The 22,187-nt window shown below is 41.6% G+C and overlaps 1 protein-coding gene across 4 annotated transcripts in view; it reads left to right on the top strand.

The window, feature by feature from the left end:
• The window catches only part of tom1l2b (target of myb1 like 2 membrane trafficking protein b), a 149,317-nt gene that overhangs the window by 11,475 nt on the left and 115,655 nt on the right, over positions 1–22,187 (top strand). For all 4 annotated transcript variants that reach the window (XM_073061019.1, XM_073061018.1, XM_073061017.1 and 1 more), the window contains exons 2-3: positions 11,658–11,742; positions 17,288–17,366. In XM_073061019.1, the coding sequence (XP_072917120.1) occupies positions 11,658–11,742; positions 17,288–17,366 (164 nt within the window). The remainder of the gene's footprint in view (positions 1–11,657; positions 11,743–17,287; positions 17,367–22,187) is intronic.

Below are 22,187 nucleotides of genomic sequence, written 5' to 3'. Positions count from 1 at the left end.
TCATCTAAATCGTTGACGTAAATCGTAAACAGCTGTGGTCCCAATACCGAGCCCTGTGGCACCCCACTAGTCACCACCTGCCATTCCGAGAAACACCCATTCACCACTACCCTTTGCTTTCTATCTGCTAACCAGTTTTCTATCCATGTCAATGTCTTCCCCCCAATGCCATGAGCTTTGATTTTACCCACCAATCTCCTATGTGGGACCTTATCAAATGCCTTCTGAAAATCGAGGTACACTACATCCACTGGATCTCCCTTGTCTAACTTCCTGGTTACATCCTCGAAAAACTCCAATAGATTAGTCAAGCATGATTTACCCTTGGTAAATCCATGCTGGCTCGGCCCAATCCTATCACTGCTATCTAGATATACCACTATTTCATCTTTAATAATGGACTCTAGCATCTTCCCCACTACTGATGTTAGGCTGACAGGTCGATAGTTCTCTGTTTTCTCCCTCCCTCCTTTCTTAAAAAGTGGGATAACATTAGCCATTCTCCAATCCTCAGGAACTGATCCTGAATCTAAGGAACATTGGAAAATGATTACCAATGCATCCGCAATTTCTAGGGCCACCTCCTTTAGTACCCTAGGATGCAGACCATCTGGACCTGGGGATTTGTCAGCCTTCAGTCCCATCAGTCTACTCATCACTGTTTCCTTCCTAATGTCAATCTGTTTCATTTCCTCTGTTACCCTATGTCCTTGGCCCATCCATACATCTGGGAGATTGCTTGTGTCTTCCTTAGTGAAGACAGATCTAAAGTACTTATTAAATTCTTCTGCCATTTCTCTGTTTCCCATAACAATTTCACCCAATTCATTCTTCAAGGGCCCAACATTGTTCTTAACTATCTTCTTTCTCTTCACATACCTAAAAAAGCTTATGCTATCCTCCTTTATATTCCTGGCTAGCTTGCGTTCGTACCTCATTTTTTCTCCCCGTATTGCCTTTTTAGTTAAGTTCTGTTGTTCCTTAAAAATTTCCCAATCATCTGTCCTCCCACTTACCTTAGCTCTGTCATACTTTTTTTTTTAATGCCATGCAATCTCTGACTTCCTTTGTCATCCACTGTGGTCCCTTTCCCCCCTTTCAATCCTTCCTTCTCCGGGGGATGAACTGATTTTGCACCTTGTGCATTATTCCCAAGAATTCCTGCCATTGCTGTTCCACTGTCTTTTCTGCTAGGATATCTGTCCAGTTAACTTTGGCCAGCTCCTCCCTCATGGCTCCATAGTCTCCTTTGTTCAACTGCAACACTTGTTCTGCTTGCAATGGTAAGTACCAGGAGGGAGATAAGTGGACAAGGGAGTTGCATAAGGAGTGATCCTTGTGGAAAGTGGGGTTAGGAAAAGTTCTTAGTGGTGGGTTCCCTTTGAAGATGATGGAAGTTACAGAGAATTGTGTGCTGGATGTGGAGGCTAGTGGTGTGATGGGTAAAGCAAGAGGAACCCTATCTCTGGTGTGTCAGCGGGAGGATGGGGTGAGTCCAAAGGTGTGTGATATGGAAGAGATGCGGGTGAGGGCAGCATTGATGGTGGAGGAAGGGAAGCCCTTTTGAAGAAGGAGGATATCTCAGTAGTCCTGGAATTAAAAGCCTCATCCTGAGAGCAGATGCAGCAGAAATGGAGGAGTTGAGAGAAATGAATGTAATTTTTACAAGTGACAGGGTGTAAAGCGGTATAGTCCAGGTTGCTGTGAGAATCAGTGGGTTTATAAAAGATCTCAGTAGATAAACTGTCTCCAGAGATGGAGTCAGCAAGATAGAGAAAGGGGAGGGAAGTGTCGGAAATGGACCAAGTAAATTTGAGGGCTGGTTGGAAGTTGGAGGCAAAGTTGATGAAGACAACAAGCTCAGCATGGGTGCAGTTGTCAATGTAGTGTAGAAAGAGTTGGGGTAAGCTTGGAATGTGGACTGTTCTATGTAGCCAACAAAAAGGCAGGCATAGCTGGGACCCATGCAGGTGCACATGGCTACACCTTTAGTTTGAAGGAAGTTGGAGGAAACGAAGGAGAAATTGCAGTAATTGTCTCCCTCCCCCCCATTCCTGTTTTCCTTGTTTCCTTTCTTCCATGATCTTTTATCCTCTTCTATCAGATTCCCTCTTCAGCCCTTTATCTTTTACCAATCAATTTCCCAGCTTTTTGTTTCAACTCCTCCCCCCTCCTGGTTTCACCTACCACCTTGTAATTCTTCCTCCCCACCCCCCCCCCCCCCCCCCCCACCCTCCATCTTCTTGCACTGACTTATTTTTCTTTCCAGCCCTGATGAAGGGACTTGGTCCAAAACTTCAACTGTATACTCTTTTCCATAGATCCTGCTTGGTCTGCTGAGTTCCTTCAGCATTTTGTGTGTATTGCTTTGGATTTCCAGAATCTGCATACTTTTCTTGTGTTTCTGCCCCAAGCCACATTTGCCAGATCCTTTCTGACACCATCAAAATTAGCATTTCTCCAAAGAGTACTGCATGGGAAGTGGAGTTTTAAGCTGGAGTTGCAGGGGAATGGGAACCAGAGTGCCAGAACAGATAGTGGAGGCAGATGTTGAGTTAGTTACCTGCCTGTCTCATTTCCTAATAGGAGACCAGTATCGTGCACTCCCTCATTGGGACTTCTATGTACTGATTAAGGAAACTGTCCTGAACACATCAGACAAATTCTATCTCATCTAGTCCTTTTACAGTATGGGAGTCCCATAAGCTTTCCCATGTGGAAAGCTTAATATCAACTGCTATAACACCTTTGTTTCTTGCAGCAGTCTGTGATCTCTCTACAAATATTTTCCATTAATTCCCAGGGACTGCTGAATCTATAATACAGCCCCATTAACATGGTCATACCTTTCTTATTCCTCCATTCCACCGATTAAAACCTCACTAGATGAGTTCTCCAGTTTGTCCTGACTGGGTACTGCCATATTTTCCCTGATTAGTCACACCACCCCTCCCCATTTAATTCTTCCCTGCTCTGTCGTGTCTAAAACCAACAGAGTTCCGGAATATTGAAATGCCATTCCTGTTCCTCCTGTAACCAAGTCTCACTAATGGCTACAATATCATAATTCCAGGTGTTGTTCCATGCCAAACTCCTTTACCTTTCCTACAATACTTCTTGCATTGAAATATATGCAGCCCAGTACATTATTCACACCATGCTCAACCTTTTGATTCCCAACTTTCTCTGAGATCTTAACAACATCTGTCTATCTGTTCTGGCACTCTGGTTCCCACCCTCCTGCAACTTTAGTTTAAACCCTTCTGTGCAGCACTAGGATATTAATACTCTAGTTCGGGTGCAAACCATCTCTTCTGTACAGCGTCCACATTCTCTGGAAGAGAGCCCAATGATCCAAAAATCTGGCACCCTCCCTCCTACATTAATTCCTTAGTCATGTGTTAAACTGACTTGGTGCTAAATCTTCCTTTTTCGGCCTCGTTAGTGTGTGCCAATCCTGAGATCATAACCCTGAGGATCCTGTCCTGTTAGCAGTACTGAACTCCCTTTGCAGAACCATATCAGTCTTCCTACCTATGTCATTGGTACGTACATGGATCATGACTTCTGGCTGTTCACCATCACTTAAGAATGCTGAGGACTTGATCTGAGATGTCCCTGGCACCAGGGAGGCAACATACCATCCATGATGAACAAAACTAGCAATTGAATTAAAATTGAAAAACTGTTGTTGTGGAATCTAAAACAAAAATAGAAAATGCAGAAAACATTCAGTAGGTCAGTTGAGTATGTGAGTGGTGTTGCATCAACTTCACACTCTGCATCAGCAAGACCAATGGACTGATTGTGGATTTCGGGGAGAGTAGGTTGAGCAAATGTGCACCAATCCTTGTTTGAAGGAGGGTTTAGCAATGGAAAGGCTGAGTAGCTTCAATTTCCATCACAAAGGATCTGTCGAGGCCTAACATTGATGCAGTTGTGAAGAAGGTATACAAATGGCTATGCTTCATTAAGATTTTGAGGTAATTTGGTAGGTCACCAAAGATTGCAGTAAATTTCTATTTACCATGGGGATTATTCTGATCGTGGTATCATTGCTTATTATGGAGGCTTTGTTGGATTCTAGTGTTTAAATCCAAGGTTCTTTTTGAAGTCAGGAAAGGGGCATTAAACTTGTTGGTTCACAATCATTTTATTCAGAGTTGATAGAACAAAGAAAACAGAACAGTGACAGGAGTTCACTGCTACTTGAAAGAGATAATCAGAAAGATGGTGCCTAACATAATACAGCTACTTTTATATCCAAAGAGAAGAAAATTCCATAGATAAAAAATGCAATTAGAAAATACTTTAAAATATTGTAGTAAAATCAGTCAATGAAATGTACTCCTTCATAACAAAGAAGCTAAGAATTATACTTTTCTAGCCACTGGAGTCATGTTAAACTGTTATGTATACAAAGGCCATTCAAAATACAAGCAAATAATTGATTGTTAACAATTTTAACAATTTGTTTAATTGTTAGGAAGTGCAGGAGTCTGAAGACCCACACTCAACGTTTTAGGAATAGCTCTATCCCCTCTGGTATAAATTTCTGAACAGTCCATGCTATTCCTTTTGTACTATTTGTTATGTCACAAACAAGAATATCCGCAGATGCTGGAAGTCCAAGTAACGCGCGCACAATGGTGGAGGAACTCAGCAGGGCAGGCGACATCTGTGGAAAAGAGTACGATCGATGTTTCAGGCCAAGACCCTTCAACTGTACTTTTTTTCATAGATGCTGCCTGGCCTGCTGAGTTCCTGCAGCATTTTGTGTTATATTAACTTTTGTTGTTTTGTACTGTACTACTGCCACAAAGCAACAAATTTCAAAGTATCAGGATACTAAACCTGGTTCTGATTCTGAGCATCTGCAGAAAGAGAAACATTTAACATTTCAGGTCAAAAATGCTTTCTAGACCTGGAAGAAGAAAAAACAAGTTTGTTTTGAGTTGTAGAAAGAAAAGATAGGGGAGAATACATTCCTTAATATTAGGGAATATCTCTAATAGAGTGAGGCCAAGGTTGTTGTAATACATTTGGTTTGCAGTTAATGAGAGAAGTTCAAGTACAGGAAACCAAAGGGACAAAATTGTGAAAACTACACCAAGCTGTATGAAATTGCCAGCATGTCAGAAAGTATTACCCAAGTGAAGCAGAAAACTGCTTTAATATTATAGATAATTGATCACAAGCAATACTGGCCAGTTCTGATACATTGAGTTAAACGTTGTTAGATCCCTGCACGAGGTGCTGTTCTTTAAGCTATTGTTGGGTCTTGTAGCAGAGGACAGGAGTTAACAGATAAAAGGATCAGAGTCAGATGGAGAGTTTGTGACAATTATTGCCCTTGAATTGCCTGATGCTATACACTTGAGGACTGGAGGAGGAGAAATTTCTTCAACCAGTGAGGTGGTGAATTTTTGCAATTCACTAATTAAGAGGGCTGTGGAAACTTGAGTGCGGCGTATATGTAGGACAAGGGTGGACACATTTTTGGATATTAAGGAATTGAGGTTTTTGTGGGTTACTGCATGAAAGTGATGCTAAGGTAAAATGTCAGCTGTGTTAAATAGTGGAGCAAGCATGAAGGTGAAACACTACTTTTTCCATTACTGTTTCAGTCAGGCATAGAGTATAGGTCCTTGTGTTGTAACTGACTGGAGAAGTTGGTGGATATGAATGGATTATTCATCATGACAATCATTCTCATGGAGACCCTTACTTAAGATCAAAGTAAAGCAGGTGATTCAATGTAATTTCCATAATTAAAATGACATTGTTTACTTAAATATTTTGTGTCTGACAAATGGTTCCTTTAAGGCTTTTTATAGTGGGAGTCCATTGTAGTTCAAGGGACAACTCTGAAAGTTCGAACTACTTGCTGGACAAACTAATTCATACAGTTAGTCTAAAAGCTTCTGAGGACAGGACTCCTGAGACACCCAGGATTAGTGTTATGAGGGCTAACTCCCTAAATACACTAATCTCCCAAATGTTGATAGATTAGCTATTTGAAAGTGATGAATGATAATATCAGTCCGATCTGCAAGCTTCCTTGAACTTGTTTATAATGTTGCAAAGGTCATAGTTACCTGGCTTGATGCAGGTCAAATAATATAACCCATTAGGCCGATGCACATGGTAATGTCTCTTGGTCACTTCACTTTGCAAACCATCTCTTTAGCAGCTGGTCTGCTCAGCTGTGCTCCACAGACAGTGTTTATTTGTATAGGTGTATCTTAATTTGGAACTGATTACTGCATGCAATTTGCATTAAGAACTGAAGACTGGTTCTAGTTTGAGTTAATCTGATATATGCACATAATTCCACAACTCAATAATCCCTAACTCTCAGATAAATTAAAGGAGGGCTATCAGGACCCATGGAAATATGCCTCTGTTTGTGGTCTTGCCTCCTGAAGTTGAGGGAAAGAGAATGAATTCTAACTCGAATAAATTTCCAGAAATTGGTGTATCACTTAGTGGGGCATTCCTTTAAATCTTTGCTGATAGAATATATTGATAGTAGGATCTCACTGCAAATTCTTCATACATTTTTTTGGAAAATCTATCATTCCCTTAATTGACCACAGTGCAAATAGTCCTTAACAGGCTTTTTACTGAGTAGCCTATTATTCTGGCCAAAATGGACTGCAGGTTGTAGATCTTTGTATTTGTTAAAGCCCAGAAGGTTTCATGCGTTTTTCATAGACCTAATATACATAAATCCCACAATTACTGGATAGTGATAGTACATTAACAACTTGTGTATTATAAATGAAAATCTGATCTTCATTTGTCTTTGGTTATTTTTATTATCGTAGAAAAGGTAAAAGGTAAAATATTATGTCTTTTTCCTCAGGCTAATTCTATCACATGGGGGTGGGGTGGGGGAGGACTGCTAATGCTTGAAATTTGAAATAAAAAAGGAACGTTGCAAGTACCAACAGATCATGCAGCCTCTGTGAGAAGAAAACCAATCAATATTTTGGGTTGATAACCTTTCATAAAAACTGAGGCAGAAATCAAATGTGATTCAAGCTGCAAAGAAGGGGAGAGAGGTGGTGATGCTGAGATGCATCCTAGAATGTGCTGGGGCACGTCATCGGGTGTTGTGGATCTTTCAATGTCAGACACTCTCGCCCAGGCAACCCAGCCAGGTTTGATCAGGCCCTGGCTTGTGTCCCAGCAGCATTGGTCCGCAGGTCACACCTCTTAATCCATAGCCATCTGGAGGCTCGATCAGCATTTCCTGTGACAGAATGGCCGTGAGAATCTAGCCCATCCAATACTAAATGGTAGAAAGAATGGTGGTAATAGATGTTGACGAATACTTGTACATCACAGATTATCTGCCTCAAGTGTTTGTAATTATGATGTGATGAATGAAAATTGGGGAGCAAAATGAGATGTAATCTGGAGAAGCAAAAAGTTGTAGATGGTGCAAATGGGGGAAAAATAACATAGAAACTTAGAAAACCTACAGCACAATACAGGTCCTTTGGCCCACAATGCTGTGCTGAACATGTACTTTAGAAATTGCCTAGCGTTACCCATAGCCTTCTATTTTTGTAAGCTCCATGTACCTATCCAGGAGTCTCTTAAGACCCCATTGTATCTGCCTCCACCATAGTTGCTGGCAGCCCATTCCACACACTCACCACTCTTTGCATGTAAAAAAAAAACTTAACCCCTGACATCCCCTCTGTATCTACTTCCAAGCACCTTAAAACTGTGCCCTCACGTGCTGGCCGTTTCAGCTGTGGGATAGCTCTGGCACTATCCACACGATCAGTGCTTCTCATCTTCTATACCTCTATCAGGTCACCTCTCATCCCCTGTCATTTCAAAGAGAAAAGGCCAAGTTCACTCAACCTGTTCTCATAAGGCGTGCTCCCCAATCCAGGCAACATCCTTGTAAATCTCCTCTGCACCCTTCCTATAGTTTCCATATTCCTGTAGTGAGGTGACCAGAACTGAGCACAGTACTCCAAGTGGGGTCTGACCAGGGTCCTATATACTTGTAACACTACCTCTTGGGTATTGAACTCAATCCCACGGGTGATGAGGGCCAATACACTGTATGCCTTCTTAACCACACAGTCACCCTACGTAGCAACTTTGAGTGTCCTGTGGACTCGGACCCCAAGATCCCTGCTCCACACTGCCAAGACTCTTACCATTAGTGTTATATACTGCCATCATATTTGACCTACCAAAATGAACCACCTCACACTTATCTGGGTTGAAGTCCATCTGCCATTTCTCAGCCCAGTTTTGCATCCTATCAATATCCCACTGTAACCTCTGACAGCCCTCCACATTATTCACAACACCCCCAACCTTTGTGTCATCAGCAAATTTACTAACCCATCCCTCTACTTCCAGGTCATATATAAAAATCATGAAGAGAAGGGGTCTTAGAACAGATCCCTGAGGCACACCATTGGTAACCAATCTCTATGCAGAATATGACCCATCTACAACCACTCTTTGCCTTCTGTGGGCAAGTCAATTCTGGATCCATAAAGCAAGGTCTCCTTGGATTCCATGCCTCCTTGCATGGGGTACCTTATCAAATGCTTTGCTGAAATCCATATACACTACAACTACTGCACTACCTTCATCAATGTGTTTAGTCACATCCTCAAAAAATTCAGTCAGGCTCGTAAAGCACAAACTGCCTTTGACAAAGCCATGCTGACTATTCCTAATCATATCATGCCTCTCCAAATGTTCCTAAATCCTGCCTGTCAGGATCTTCTCCATCAACTTACCAACTACTGAAGTAAGACTCACTGGTCTATAATTTCCTGAGCTATCTCTATTCCCCTTTTTGAATAAAGGAACAACATCTGCAACCCTCCAATCCTCTGGAACCTCTCCTATCCCCATTAATAATGCAAAGATCATCGCCAAAGGCTCAGCAATCTCTTCCCTCGCCTCCCACAGTAGCCTGGGGTATATCTCATCCAGTCCCAGTGACATATCCAACTTGAAGCTTTCCAAAAGCTCCAGCACATCCTCTTTCTTAATGTCTTATATACTCAAGTTTTTCAGTCCGCTGTAAGTCATCCCTACAATCACCAAAGTCCTTTTCTGTAGTGAGTACTGAAGCACCATATTAATTAAGTTCCTCCAGTTCCATACACACTTTTCCACTGTCACACTTCATTGGTCCTATTTTCTCATGTCTTATCCTCTTGCTCTTCACATACTTGTAGAATGCCTTGTGGTTTTCCTTAATCTTGCTTGCCAAGGCCTTCTCATGGCCCCTTCTGGCTCTCCTAATTTCATTAAGCTCTTTCCTGCTAGCCTTATAGTTTTCTAGATCCCTATCATTACCTAGTTTTTAAAAAAAAAACTTTTCAAAAGCTTTTCTTTTCTCCTTGACTAGATTTTCAATAGCCTTTGTACACCATGGTTCCTGTACCCTACTTTCCTTTCCCTGTCTCATTAGAGCGTACCTCTCCAGAACACCATGCAAATATCCCCTGAACATTCGCTACATTTCTGCCGTACATTTCCCTGAGAATATCTGTCCCCAATTTATGTTTCCAAGTTCCTGCCTGATAGCCTCATATTTCCCCTTACTCCAATTAAAAGCTTTCCTAACTTGTCTTTTCCTGTCCCTCTGCAATTCTATGGTAAAGGAGATAGAAGCGTGATCACTATTTCCAAAATTCTCTCCCACTGAGAGACCTGACACCTGACCAGATTCATTTCCCAATACCAGATCAAGTACAGCCTCTCCTCTTGTAGGCTTATCTACATATTGTGTCAAGAAACCTTCCTGATTACACCTAACAAGCTTCACCCCATCTAAACCCCTCACTCTAGGAAGATGCCAATCAGTATTTGGGAAATTAAAACCTCCTACCACGACAACCCTGTTATTGCATCTTTCCAGAATCTGTCTCCCTATCTGCTCCTCAATGTCCCTGTTACTAATGGGTACTCTATATATAAAAAAACACCCAGTAGAGTTATTGACTCCTTGCTGTTCCTACCCACAGAGACTCAGTAGACAATCCCTCCATACTTTTCTGCATCTGTGACACTATCTCTGATCAACAGTGCCATGCCTCCACCTCTTTTGCCTCCCTCCCTGTCCTCACTGAAACATCTAAAGTCTGGCACTCTTAAGTAGCTATTCCTGCCCCCTGAGGCATCCAAGTCTCTGTAATAGCCACAATATCATAGCTCCAAGTACTGATCTACGCTCTTAAGTTAATTTATTTTGTTCACGATACTCCTTGCATTAAAATAGATACATCTCAAACCATCAGTCTGAGCGTATACCTTCTCTATCACCTGCCTATCCTCCCTCTCAAACTTTCTCGATTTGTGAGCCAAGCGCCCCTTCCTCCATCTCTTCAGTTTGGTTCTCACCCCCCAGCAAATAGATGATGCCGAAGTAATTGTTTAGAAATAATTCTTTGTGATTGGTGACTTTTCATCAGAACTTGTCAGATCTGATTGATTTCCTCTCTAATTTCTATTTTTTTAAGATTTCAAATACTGCTTGAACTCAAATGGTTCAATTTAATATGGGAGAATGGATAAGACCTGAAATTCTTGCCCTTCACCCAGACAACCACAAACACAAAACCCCAAAGAACAAATGATAGTAACATCAGAACCCTAAATCCCCCCCATGCACAAGCAGCAGCAGAAGCATTGTCTTCCCCTCCACCTACTTGCACCAGCAAAAGCACTGACCCCCTCCCATCCCCTAACCATGTAAACAATAGCAAAAGCCCCCAAAGAAACGTATATCTAGAGTCCATCAAAAACAACAGTCTATAACCCAGCACTTCAGTATCTTAGACAGGCTGTGTCTCACCAACAAGGGAGGAGGGAGATGTATATCACTCCGGATACAATGAGATCGGGAGACCAGCAGCTCGCTGTTCCAATGTTACAGTCTTCTTCAAGCCCCCCCCCCCCCCCCCCATTCGGCCTGACGGGCTGTCATTCACCATCGAGAGAGAGCGGAGGATTTCTCGAGTACAGGGGCTGCTTTCTGATAGCAGATCAAACCACCTGCTGCCCAGATGTGACAGTCTCCCATGACACTTCAGTCAGCAAGGAGTTGGATCATCTATAGGGCTGCTCCCCAAACTCGTATCTAATTTACTTTAAAACAATGTGAATAATTGCATACCAAATGAGATCCTGTGTCACCACTAGTTGGATTCTGCTATGTATTACTGCCACTGATGAATTTAGAACCCTGTTAATAATTTTCTTTTAGTTCCATAAGCTTCAGTTTGCACCCTTCTGAAAGATTTATCAAAATTTCTTGCACAAGTCCTTCTTTCACTTAGTCCCTTCTACAAAAAAAAAGCCAAACATATCATATGCTATACACATAAACCATGTTGAATTATTATTTTTAAGTTATTCAGTCACCTTGTCCTTAACTATAGACTCCAGTGATTTTGTTTTGACAATTTTTAAGATAAGTGCTTTATTTTTAAACTTTTAAACAACAGGGTTTTCACCCCCAATTTCACTTAGTGGGGGATTTTTTGAACGCACAATTTTAAAATAATATTTTTCTTTTGTCAGGATTTTTCACAGGGAGATCTGTTTGTTTTTGTAAAGTTTTGTGCTAAGTTCTGACCTGTTGTCGTCCTTAATTACAGAACGAGCTACAGATGGATCCTTGCAGACAGAGGACTGGACTCTAAATATGGAAATCTGTGACATTATTAACGAGACTGAAGAAGGGTAAGAACTAAGTGTGATACCACGTGTAATACAGCATGCCTTTCACCCATATCCCTCAAAACGTTTCCTATCCATGTGTCAGTCCAACAGTCTTTTTCCCTGTTAGTGATGTTTGCCAACTAGTCTTTTACATTTACTAATTTCCAATTTGTGTAAACCATTTAAGAATCTTCTGAATTTTGCCAGATAACAGTGCATCCACTATATCCATGGCATCAATTACTTCCACTGATGGCTTATTCCCATCCAATTTTGGGTAAGGCACCACAGTTCTAGATTAGACTAGAAATGACTAAATACAGTAGATTCTGGTTTCATGGGCCATCGGTTAATCAGTGCAGCTACTTATTTGGAACAGCTTTTAAAGAATAATTGAGAAAATAACACCAGGATTCCCTTTGTTTATTTGAGACAGGAGACTGTTGTCGAGCAGGCTCTAACTAGCATCAATCACATGCATGTGTGTGGCTGTTAGACACTACACCATGCTCAGAACAAAACAGTTTTTAAATAGTGTTAGTTGTGTGTGTTTGTGTTAAATTACCCATTTGGGCTGATGGCTGTCAATTAAAAGAGGATAATTTTTTTGTGTGCCAGGAAATGTATTGTTGAATTATAACACTACTTCATGCGGGAATGCAATGAAGGCAGTCCATTATCTACATTAGGTGTCTGCGTTGATTTCATTAATCTACAGTCAATCGAAAGGACAGAGCAGCATCTACAGGATGAATTCCTTTTTGATACTAGTAGGAACTAATCCAGTTTTATAGAACAATCGGCCCTTCTTATCCACAAGGGATTGGTTCCGGGACCCCTCGCGGATACCATAAAACGTGCATGCTCAAGTCTCTTATTCAACCTGTCTCAATGCGGTGGACCTTAGGACCCAGCGGAACCCTGACCTTATTTAACCTGTCTCAATGTGGTGGACATTAGGACCCGGCGGCAGAGCTCTGAATCCGCAGTGTTTCTGTTCTCGAAAATAATCACGATCACAATTGAAAGTAAAGTGGGAATAATAAAAGTGATCGGAAAGAGCAGAAACACGATCGGTCATTGGAAAAGTGTTAGGCTACAGTTGGTCAATGATCAGAACAGTTTTAAAGGATAAAGTGAGAAAGGCCCTGCCCCGATGAAAGCTACACATTACCAAGCAACACAGTGGTTTAATTATTGGGCTTTGAGGTTTTGGGTTTTTGATCCTCCACATCAACCAAGCACAGATGGAGAGTGCACTCAGGAGCGTTCTGTCACTGGATCGCCCGGCACTGAAACATATGTTTCTTAAGTATTTTATGTGCATAGAAAGGTAAAATATATGCTATATACTAAGACAAACGTTTGACTGATGCTAAATAATACCGGATGTACTTGTTCCGACTTACTTAGTAAGAGAACTTACATTTTTTTCCAATCCCGATCCACGATAACCTACGCACATCCTCCTGTATACTTTAAATCATCTCTAGATTACTTATAATACCTAATACAATGTAAATGCTATGTAAATAGTTGTTATACTGCATTGTTCAGGGAATAATGACAAGAAAAAAAAGTCTATACATGCTCAAACAACAAGTGCTGGAAGAGCACTTCCGGGTTTTTTCAATTCACAGTTGGTTGAATTTGTGCATGCGGACCTCGTGGATAAGGAGGACCAACTGTACTGTATTTGTTATAGTAGTGTTCTAAATTGTTATATATTTCATTTAAATATATAATTTGTTACTCATTTAAATGGTAGTTTGTAATTTTTATACCATTTTAACTATTTCCATGAAACCAGCTAACTGGAGCAGGGGCTTAATTGGGCCAAAATGTACTGATCTTGATGTTCCAAGGCTCACTTTATTGTGGAAGTATGCATATACAATTGAACTCTGATATTTGTCTTTTCGAGATAGCCATGAAATGCAGAAATAAAACACAGGAGTGGTTGAAAGAAAAGACATTAACCCCCTCCCTGAATGAAAAGAAAAAAGAAACAAAATTCGCAAATCCCAAACCCCTCACCCACTCCTTCGCACAAAAGCTAACAGATGGCCCAGAGAGAAAATGGCAGCTGGAACATCAAACCCCCTCCCTCGCAAAAAAAATAACAGTGATAACATCAAACTCCTACCTCCTCCCTTGCAAAAAATCCAACGACAATAGCATCAAATCCCCCAATTCCTTCCCTTGCAGAAAAGAACAGCGGCAATAGCATCAAACCCTCAACTCCCTTTCTTGTACACTAAAACTAACAAAGAAAAACCAGCAAGAACATTAGACCCCAAATCCCCAACCCCTCCATCTCACAAAAACTAACGTATAGCCCACCTGGAATCTCAACCTGCAAATCGGCAACAAGAAGGAAAACTGAAGAAGAGCAATATAAGCTACAGTCCAATAATCACATAAATCTGCCCCAATTAACCAGAATCCACTGTATATCCAATATTTGTTACATATAAAAACCATCTTCCAATTACTATTTCTGTCACTTGCCACAATAACTAAAGTTCCAGCAAATCAATCCTTGAAACTACAGCAGTTGTTCCACTTTGTACTGTCTTTGTCTCCAGTATGAAACTCTGGCCTTGATCTCTACAGTGATCGTTTAAGTAAATATATATAATTTCTTCCTTGTTCTTGCTAATTAAATGACACATTTAGTCTTAAGACAATTTTTTCTGTGAGCAAAGAAACATGCTAATTCACTTGTACCTGATATGTTTGCTTGTAATATGCAAACCTTGGCTTTGTATAATGGCTCAACTTTATACAATCCAGCTGTTGGATTGTACATACAAGTCAAACCGTGGGCCATGACATGCATTACTTTGGTAGCAAGGATGCACAATGCAGCTCCACTGATGTAATCCCTTGAGACAGTTTCCAATTATTAATTATGATTATCAGAATGTTAATGCTCAAAGATAATAACTGAGGTGAAAGAATACCTACATGCTACAATCTCCCTCATTTACTTCCCAAATGCACTGTGGAAACTCATTTGCTAAATAAAGAGAACAAAAAGAATAGTTGGCTGTTGTATCATCAGTTCTACCAATATTTAGCATCACAATGGAATGTATTCTGTAAATCTGCAGTAAAAAGTAGAAAATTTTATATATTCACTTGGTCAGCCTGCAACAGAAGAAAGGTTTTTTTTGGGGTGGAGTTGCAGTAAGTACTTTTCCACAGAACAAAAAGAAAATATTGGAATTCTTATAGTACAAAAAATAAGATGGTCATTTTTTTGTCCTTCATTGTGCAAGTTTGAGTTATAACTGGAGGTTAATGTAAAAAAGATCAATATTGTCTTGTTTTTAAATTTATTTTAATGTGTTAATTTTAACACATTCTACTATAAAAGCCAATTGTTCAAACAGTAAAAAGCTGCATGCTTTAGTGGTTTTAAATTATTATTCATAAGTGTGCACATTTTGTTTTTATTTAATTGACTAACTCCTGTAATAATCTTTACCTCTCATCTGAAATCACTGATATGTACATTTCTTAATTTAGGGCCACAGTATTGAAGGAATGGCTGTGATATTTTTTTTAACACATGGTGCTGGAGGAATTCAGCAGGTCAGGCAGCATCTAAGAAGGAAAATGAGCAATCGACGTTTCAGGCTGAGACCCTTCATTAATACTGGAAATGGAGGAGAAAGAAACCAGAATAAGAAGGTGGTGGGGGGGGGGGGGGGGTAGAGTAGAAGCAGTACAAGCTGGCAGGTGATAGGTGAGACTAGGGAAGAGGGAAGGTATGTGGTTGAGGGAGAGGGAATGAAGGAAGAAGCTGGGAGGTGATGGGTAGAAGGGCTGAAGAAGGAATCTTATAAGAGGAGATAGTGGTCCATGAAGAAAGGAAAGGAGGAGGGATACCAGAGGGAGATGATGGGCAGGTGAGGAGGAGAAAGGGTGAGAGAAGAACCAGAATGGGAATGGAAAAGAAAGAAAGGGGAAGAGGGAGAAATTACTGCAAGTTATAGAAATCTATGTTCATGCTGTCAGACTAGAGGCTACCTAGATGGAATATGAGGTGGTGTTCTTCCAACTTGAGTGGGGCCTCATTGTGGCAGTAGAGAAGGCCTTTGTTCAGGGGTTCCCAACCTTCTTTATTCCATAGACCTCTACTGTTAACCGATGGGTCTATGGACCCCAGGTTGGAAACCCTTGTCTTTGTTTAAGGCCTCCTCTCCTGACATGTTGGAATGGGAAGTTGAATTGAAATGGGTGACTACTGAGAAATCCCCCCCCCCCCCCCCCCCGTTTGTGGTGGACGGAGCAAAGGTGCTCAATGAAGTAGTCCCCCAATTTACGTTGGGTCTCACTTGTGTAGAGGAGGCCAGTTGCATCCTTGGAGAAATATGTTCTCTCAAAATAAATTAATCAAAGTCAAGTTTATTGTCATAATGCACAAATACATGTGTGCACAGATGCAATGAAAAATTTGCTTGCAGCAGCATCACATGTGGCTTCACAATAAAGACATACATTGAATGCAATTTTACAAAAAAGCACAGATTAGAAGGAAAAGTCAATTTTAGTGCAAAGTGATCAAATTGGTCATAGTATGGGAAACTATAGTGATTAGAGTTGTCCTGATTGATTTAAGAACTGAATGGTTGAAGGGAAGTAGCTGTTCTTGAATAGTGGTGTGGGACTTGAGTTCAAAGTATACTTATTATCAGTGTATGTATATGTTATCATATACTACTTTTAAGATTCATTTTCTTGCAGGCATTTGTGGGAAAAATACAATTGAATTTAGAAAATGTATACTTAAAATTGACAAACACCAATGTGCAAAAGAAGATGAGCTGTGAACGATGCTGAGAAAATGAATTCTAAAGGATCTTTGGAAGTGAGTCTGTGGATCATAGAAGCAGTTCAGAGTACTGCTGATTGAAATTATCAGTGCTGGTTCAGGAGCCTGATAGTTATGGGGTAATGATTGTTTCTGATGGTGTGGGACCTAAGGCTTCTGTATCATGTGCTAGTTATAGTGTGAGAACAGAACATGGCTTATAGTGGGGGTCTTTGATGGATACTGCTTTCTTGTGGCAGTGCTCCATGTAAATAAATTTGCTGGTGGGATAGGCTGCGATGGACAGGGCTGTGATGCAAACGGCTAGGATACAGTTCACTATGCATCTATAGAAGTTTAAAGTTTTTGGTGATGTGCTGTATATATGCTACTTTCTAAGAAAGTAGAGGTGCTATCACACAGCCTTTGCGATGACATTTATGTGCTGGTTCCAGGACAGATACTCTGATATATTGAAGCCAAGGAATTTAAAGCTAAAGCTATTGACCCTCTTCACCTCCTTTGCCATGATAAAGACTGGCTCATGGACCTCTGGCCTCTTCCTTTTATAGTTGATGATCATCTCTTTCGTTTTTACTGAGTGAGAGGTTGTTGTGGCACCACTCAACCAAATTTTTAATCATGCGTATATATACTGATTTGTCACCACATTTGATTCTGCAACAACAGTGGTGTAGTTAGCAAACTTAAATATGGCATAACTTAAATTATTGTCTTTCATAGGCCTAAAGATGCAATCAAGGCTCTGAAGAAAAGGCTGAGTGGAAATAAAAACTACCGTGAAGTGATGCTTGCTTTAACGGTGAGTGGGAAAGAAAATAATTGCAGGTATGTGTATCTGAGAAACATTTTGAAGTATCTAGCACAAACTATTTTTGAAGTGCAGTCATCTCAGAATAGATAAACATAGTGATCAACTTTGGCAAGTATTTTATTTAAAAAAGGAAACAGCCGACCTTGTTGCATGTGAGTTTGACTGTGGAGTAGCGACAGTGAGATCTATGCAAGAGCAGTAAGTCTGTGTGAGTTTCACTCGAACCAATAAAAAGTTAGGTTTAAGTGGAGCGGCCATTGTTGGAGTGGGCAGAGTGAGAGTAGGGAACTGAGTCTGGTGAGAAGAGGAGGCCATTTTGGATTGGTTATTGTGTGAGTGGGTCGTGGAGGAATCTTAAGATCGGAGGCTGTTACTTGAGAGGCTTCAGAAAAGAAGCACGGGGGGAGTAGCTGGAAAGAACAAGTAAGGTTTTTTTAATGCAAACACGAGGATATCTGCAGATGCTGGAAATTCAAGTAACACACACAAAATACTGGTGGAATGCCAGGCCAGGCAGCATCTATAGGAAGAAGTACAGTCGATGTTTCGGGCCGAGACCCTTCGTCAGGACTAACTGAAAGAAAAGATAGTAAGAGATTTGAAAGTGGGAGGGGGAAATCCAAAATGATAGAAGAAGATAGGAGGGGGAGGAGCTGGAAAGTTGATTGGCAAAAGGGATACAGCTGGAGAAGGGAAAGGGTCATGGGATGGGAGGCTTAGGGAGAAAGAAAGGGGGAGGGGAGCACCAGAGGGAGGTGGAGAACAGGAAAGGAGTGAATATGAGAGGGGCAGAGAGAGGGGGGAAAAAAAGGTGGGGAGATGGATAAATAAATAAGGGATGGGGTAAGAAGGGGAGGGGGGCATTAATGGCAGTTAGAGAAATCGGTGTTCATGCCATCAGGTTGGAGGCTACCCAGACAGAATATAAGGTGTTATTCCTCCAACCTGAGTGTGGCTTCATCTTGACAGTAGAGGAGGCCATGGATAGACGTGGAATGGGACGTGGAATTAAAATGTGTGGCCACTGGGAGATCCTGCTTTCTCTGGCGGACAGAGTGCAGGTGTTCAGCAAAACGGTCTCCCAGTCTGCGTCGGGTCTCACCAATATATAGAAGGCCGCACCAGGAACACCGGACGCATTATATCACATTAAAAAGTTTTTTTTAATATAGTATTTACATAAGTAAAGAGATAACAAATTAAATAAAATGGGAATGAAGCTGTATAATATGGGGGCTGATGGACCCCATTGTGGTTCTTTGTGAGCATATCTACAGCAAGTGTTGGCTGCTCACGTGCAAAGTTGATGCATAGTATCTGAGCCTAAAACACTGTAGGAAAGATGAGCAACAAACCATATTTCAGGGAGCCATTCAAGTGAGGAAAGAGAAGAGAAATTCAAAGGTCCAATTTAATGTTAGAGAAATGTATACAATATACATCCTGAAATGCTTTTTCTTCACAAACATCCATGAAAACAGAAGTGCCCCAAAGAATGAACAACAGTTAAATGTGAGAACCCCGAAGTCCTCCACCCCCCCAGCTCCCCCTCCCGTGCATAAGCAACAGCAAGCAACGATCCCTCCTCCCCCCCCCCAGCAAAAAAACGTGCACCTGCTACCAAGCACGAGCGTGAGCTAGGTGATAGCAAAGACACAGACTTGCAGTTACCCCATAGACTATCACATTTCATCTGGCATTCGACAAACCACAGGTTCTCTCTCTCCCTAATAAGGGAGAGGGAGGTGTCCCCATTTTCACAGCAAGCGGGAGACATAACAACAACATGCTGGTTTACGATGTTAAATAAAAGTCTGTTCCATTGCTTTTTACGAGCTCTGTGCCTGAAGATTGCAAAGACCTCAGGTCTTCGGGCCCACAGTGAAAGATTTTCTGGCCTCCCTGATGACACACGAGTGTCCCGCCAAGACAGCGACCCTTGATCCACTGTCTCCAGAGCTCCGAGATCTTAGACTTGTGAATTCGAACCGGACTCTCAGGCTGAACTCTTGGCATGCCGAATAACAATGGCTGGCCCTGAAACCCCGAAACTAGGTCCCATTCCCACAAAGAACTGTAGTCAGCGTGTAACTCCAGGTCAGGGACTTCAAAAGAACCCTGAAAGGGAAAAGTGATATTAAAGATGGAAGTAGAGCTGTTTCCAAAGATGCAAGCACAGGAGTCACTGTTTAGTGCCATTTTAACTCTGCCTCCAGAACAGATAATGTACTTGTAATTGAGGATAATATAGTTGGAGGAATAGACACAATTCTCTGTTGCACAGATTAAGAGTCCTGAAAACTGTGTTGTGTGCCTGGGTTTGGGACGCCACATCTGACCTGCACAAAAATTTGGTGGGAGGGAAGAGATCCAATTGTCATTGTCTTTGAGTACCAGGACTCGGAAGAACAAGGAAAGATGTTCCGCTGAAGGACTTTGAGCAACTAGGGGCTAAATTAAATGCAGAACCAAAAAGGTAACAACCTCTGAATTTAAAGAGCAAACACGAGGAAATCTGCAGATGCTGGAAATTCACATAACAACACACACAAAATGCTGGTGGAACACAGCAGGCCAGGCAGCATCTATAAGGAGAAGCACTGTCGACGTTTCGTCCTGACGAAGAATCTCTGAATTGTTAGGTGAGGCACGCACAGCTTCAATCTGCTGATTAAATTTGACGATGACACTACATTAATTGGCCTGTTACGAACCCCGTAACTGGGTCACTTACCAGCAAAGATGGAGAGGTCCGTTGAGGTCTGATACTATTTTTAACAGTATTTATTAGTAAAAAGACACAAAAATAATATCAATGCAAACATACAGATAATATACGTCGGCAATACTAAATCTGAAAGTACGGGTATAATAATAATCAATGAGAAATAAGCTCTATCGTTGTCTAGGGGATAATGTATTGTCCGATGGAAATATAAAAGTCACTCAGTTCATGTGGGCTTCAGCCTTTGGTTTGCTGGCTTCAGCTGGGTTTGCAATTGTTGGAGAGAGAGAGATTTTGAGAAAAGAAACTTGCCGGCTTTCCTTGATCTGATCTTGATCCGTATTCGTCCTTTAGCGAGGCTGTTCCGTGGAGGACTTGTCATCCAGGCAAGGATGGACACACACACACAAGTCCCCACCGGTCTCATACGTTTCTCCTGGTGTGTCTGAAGGGGTTGTTCCCCAGACCCTCTTTTATCCTTAGTCACGGGGTCTCAGATGTCAATCAGGTTGGGATGATGCAATCCCTCAACCAGCCCACTCTGGTCATCCCCTGAGGGCTTCAATGAATAGTACAGTACTCAATACACAATTCCGTCTCCAAGAGACAATGGCCGTTATCCGTGGCTTTGTCTTGCTGAGGGGCCAGGACACATTCCAAAACCTTGAGGATTCTCTCTCATTTCCTGGGTCCAAGACCCGAATTAATAGCGATCTTGCGATTCTCAAGAAGGAGGGGGGGGCGACTTTGTACCCTTCGGCCCCTCAGAGTTGTGGCACATTTGTAACAGGCCTTAAACAATAATGAGGTGGCCTACAGGGAAGAAGTCATCTCTTTGACACTGTGGTGTCAAGAAAAAAACCTCTCCCTCAATGTCACAAAAACAAAGGAGCTAGTTGTAGATTACAGGAGGAATGGAGCCAGGCTAACACCTATTGACATTAATGGATCTGGGGTTGAGAGGATAAAAAGCTTCAAGTTCTTTGGCATCCACATCACTGAGGACCTCGTGGTCTGTGCATACCAGCTATGTGGTGAAAAAGGCACAACAGCGTCTCTTTCACCTCAAGACAGTTGAGGAAGTTTGGTATGGGCCCCCAAATCCTAAGAACTTTCTACAGGGGCACAATTGATAGCATCCTAACTGGCTGCATCACTGCCTGGTATGGGAACTGTACTTCCCTCAATCGCAGGACTCTGCAGAGAGTGGTGCGGACTGCCCAGCACATCTGTAGTTGTGAACTTCCATGATTTGGGACATATTTACAAGGACAAGTGTGTAAAAAGGGCCCACAGGATCATTGGTGACTTAAGTCATCCCAACCACAATCTATTCCAGCTGCTACCATCCAGGAAGCAGTACAGCAACATAAAAGCCAGGACCAACAAGCTACAGGACAGATTCTTCCACCAGGCCATCAGACTGATGAACTCGCGCTGATTTGAGTGTACTCTATACTATGTTGACTGTTCCGTTTATTATAAATTACTATGATTGCACATGGCACATTTAGATGGAGACTTTACTCCTCACATAGGTGAAGAATGTAAGAAATGAAGTCAATTCAACATGCAAATTGACACTGTTAATAAGATCAGCAAACTAAATACGTGGCTCAAAGACTGGTGTGAGAGAAGTGGGTTTGAATTCATGGGGCATTGGGACTAGTATTTTCAGAAGTAGGCTTGAATTTGTGGGACATTGGCACCAGTATTGGTAAAGGAGGGAGCTGTTCTGATGGGACAGGATCCACCTGAACCATATTGGGATCAGAAATAACATAACAAGGGCTGTGGATAGGGCTTTTAACTAAATAGTAGAGGGATGGGTTCAGCAGCTTGGAATTTTCCAGTCCTCTGGAACCATTCCAGAGTCTAGTGATTCTTGAAAGATCACTACTACAGGTAGTCCCCGAGTTACGAACGTCCGACTTACGGACAACTCGTACTTACGAACCGAGAAAGGAGAACGCCGTCCGCCATTTTAAGTCAGATCCCGACACCGTCCACCATTTTAAGTCGTTGCCATTGACACTATATTGAGTGTTTAACTTTGTATTTCCTTAGTAAGATTCACCCTGACC

This window comes from Hemitrygon akajei, chromosome 11, assembly GCF_048418815.1.
Source record: "Hemitrygon akajei chromosome 11, sHemAka1.3, whole genome shotgun sequence".
NCBI lineage: Eukaryota > Metazoa > Chordata > Chondrichthyes > Myliobatiformes > Dasyatidae > Hemitrygon > Hemitrygon akajei.
The sequence above is the reverse complement of the archived record's forward strand: the minus strand, read 5'-3'. Positions and strand labels throughout refer to the sequence as shown.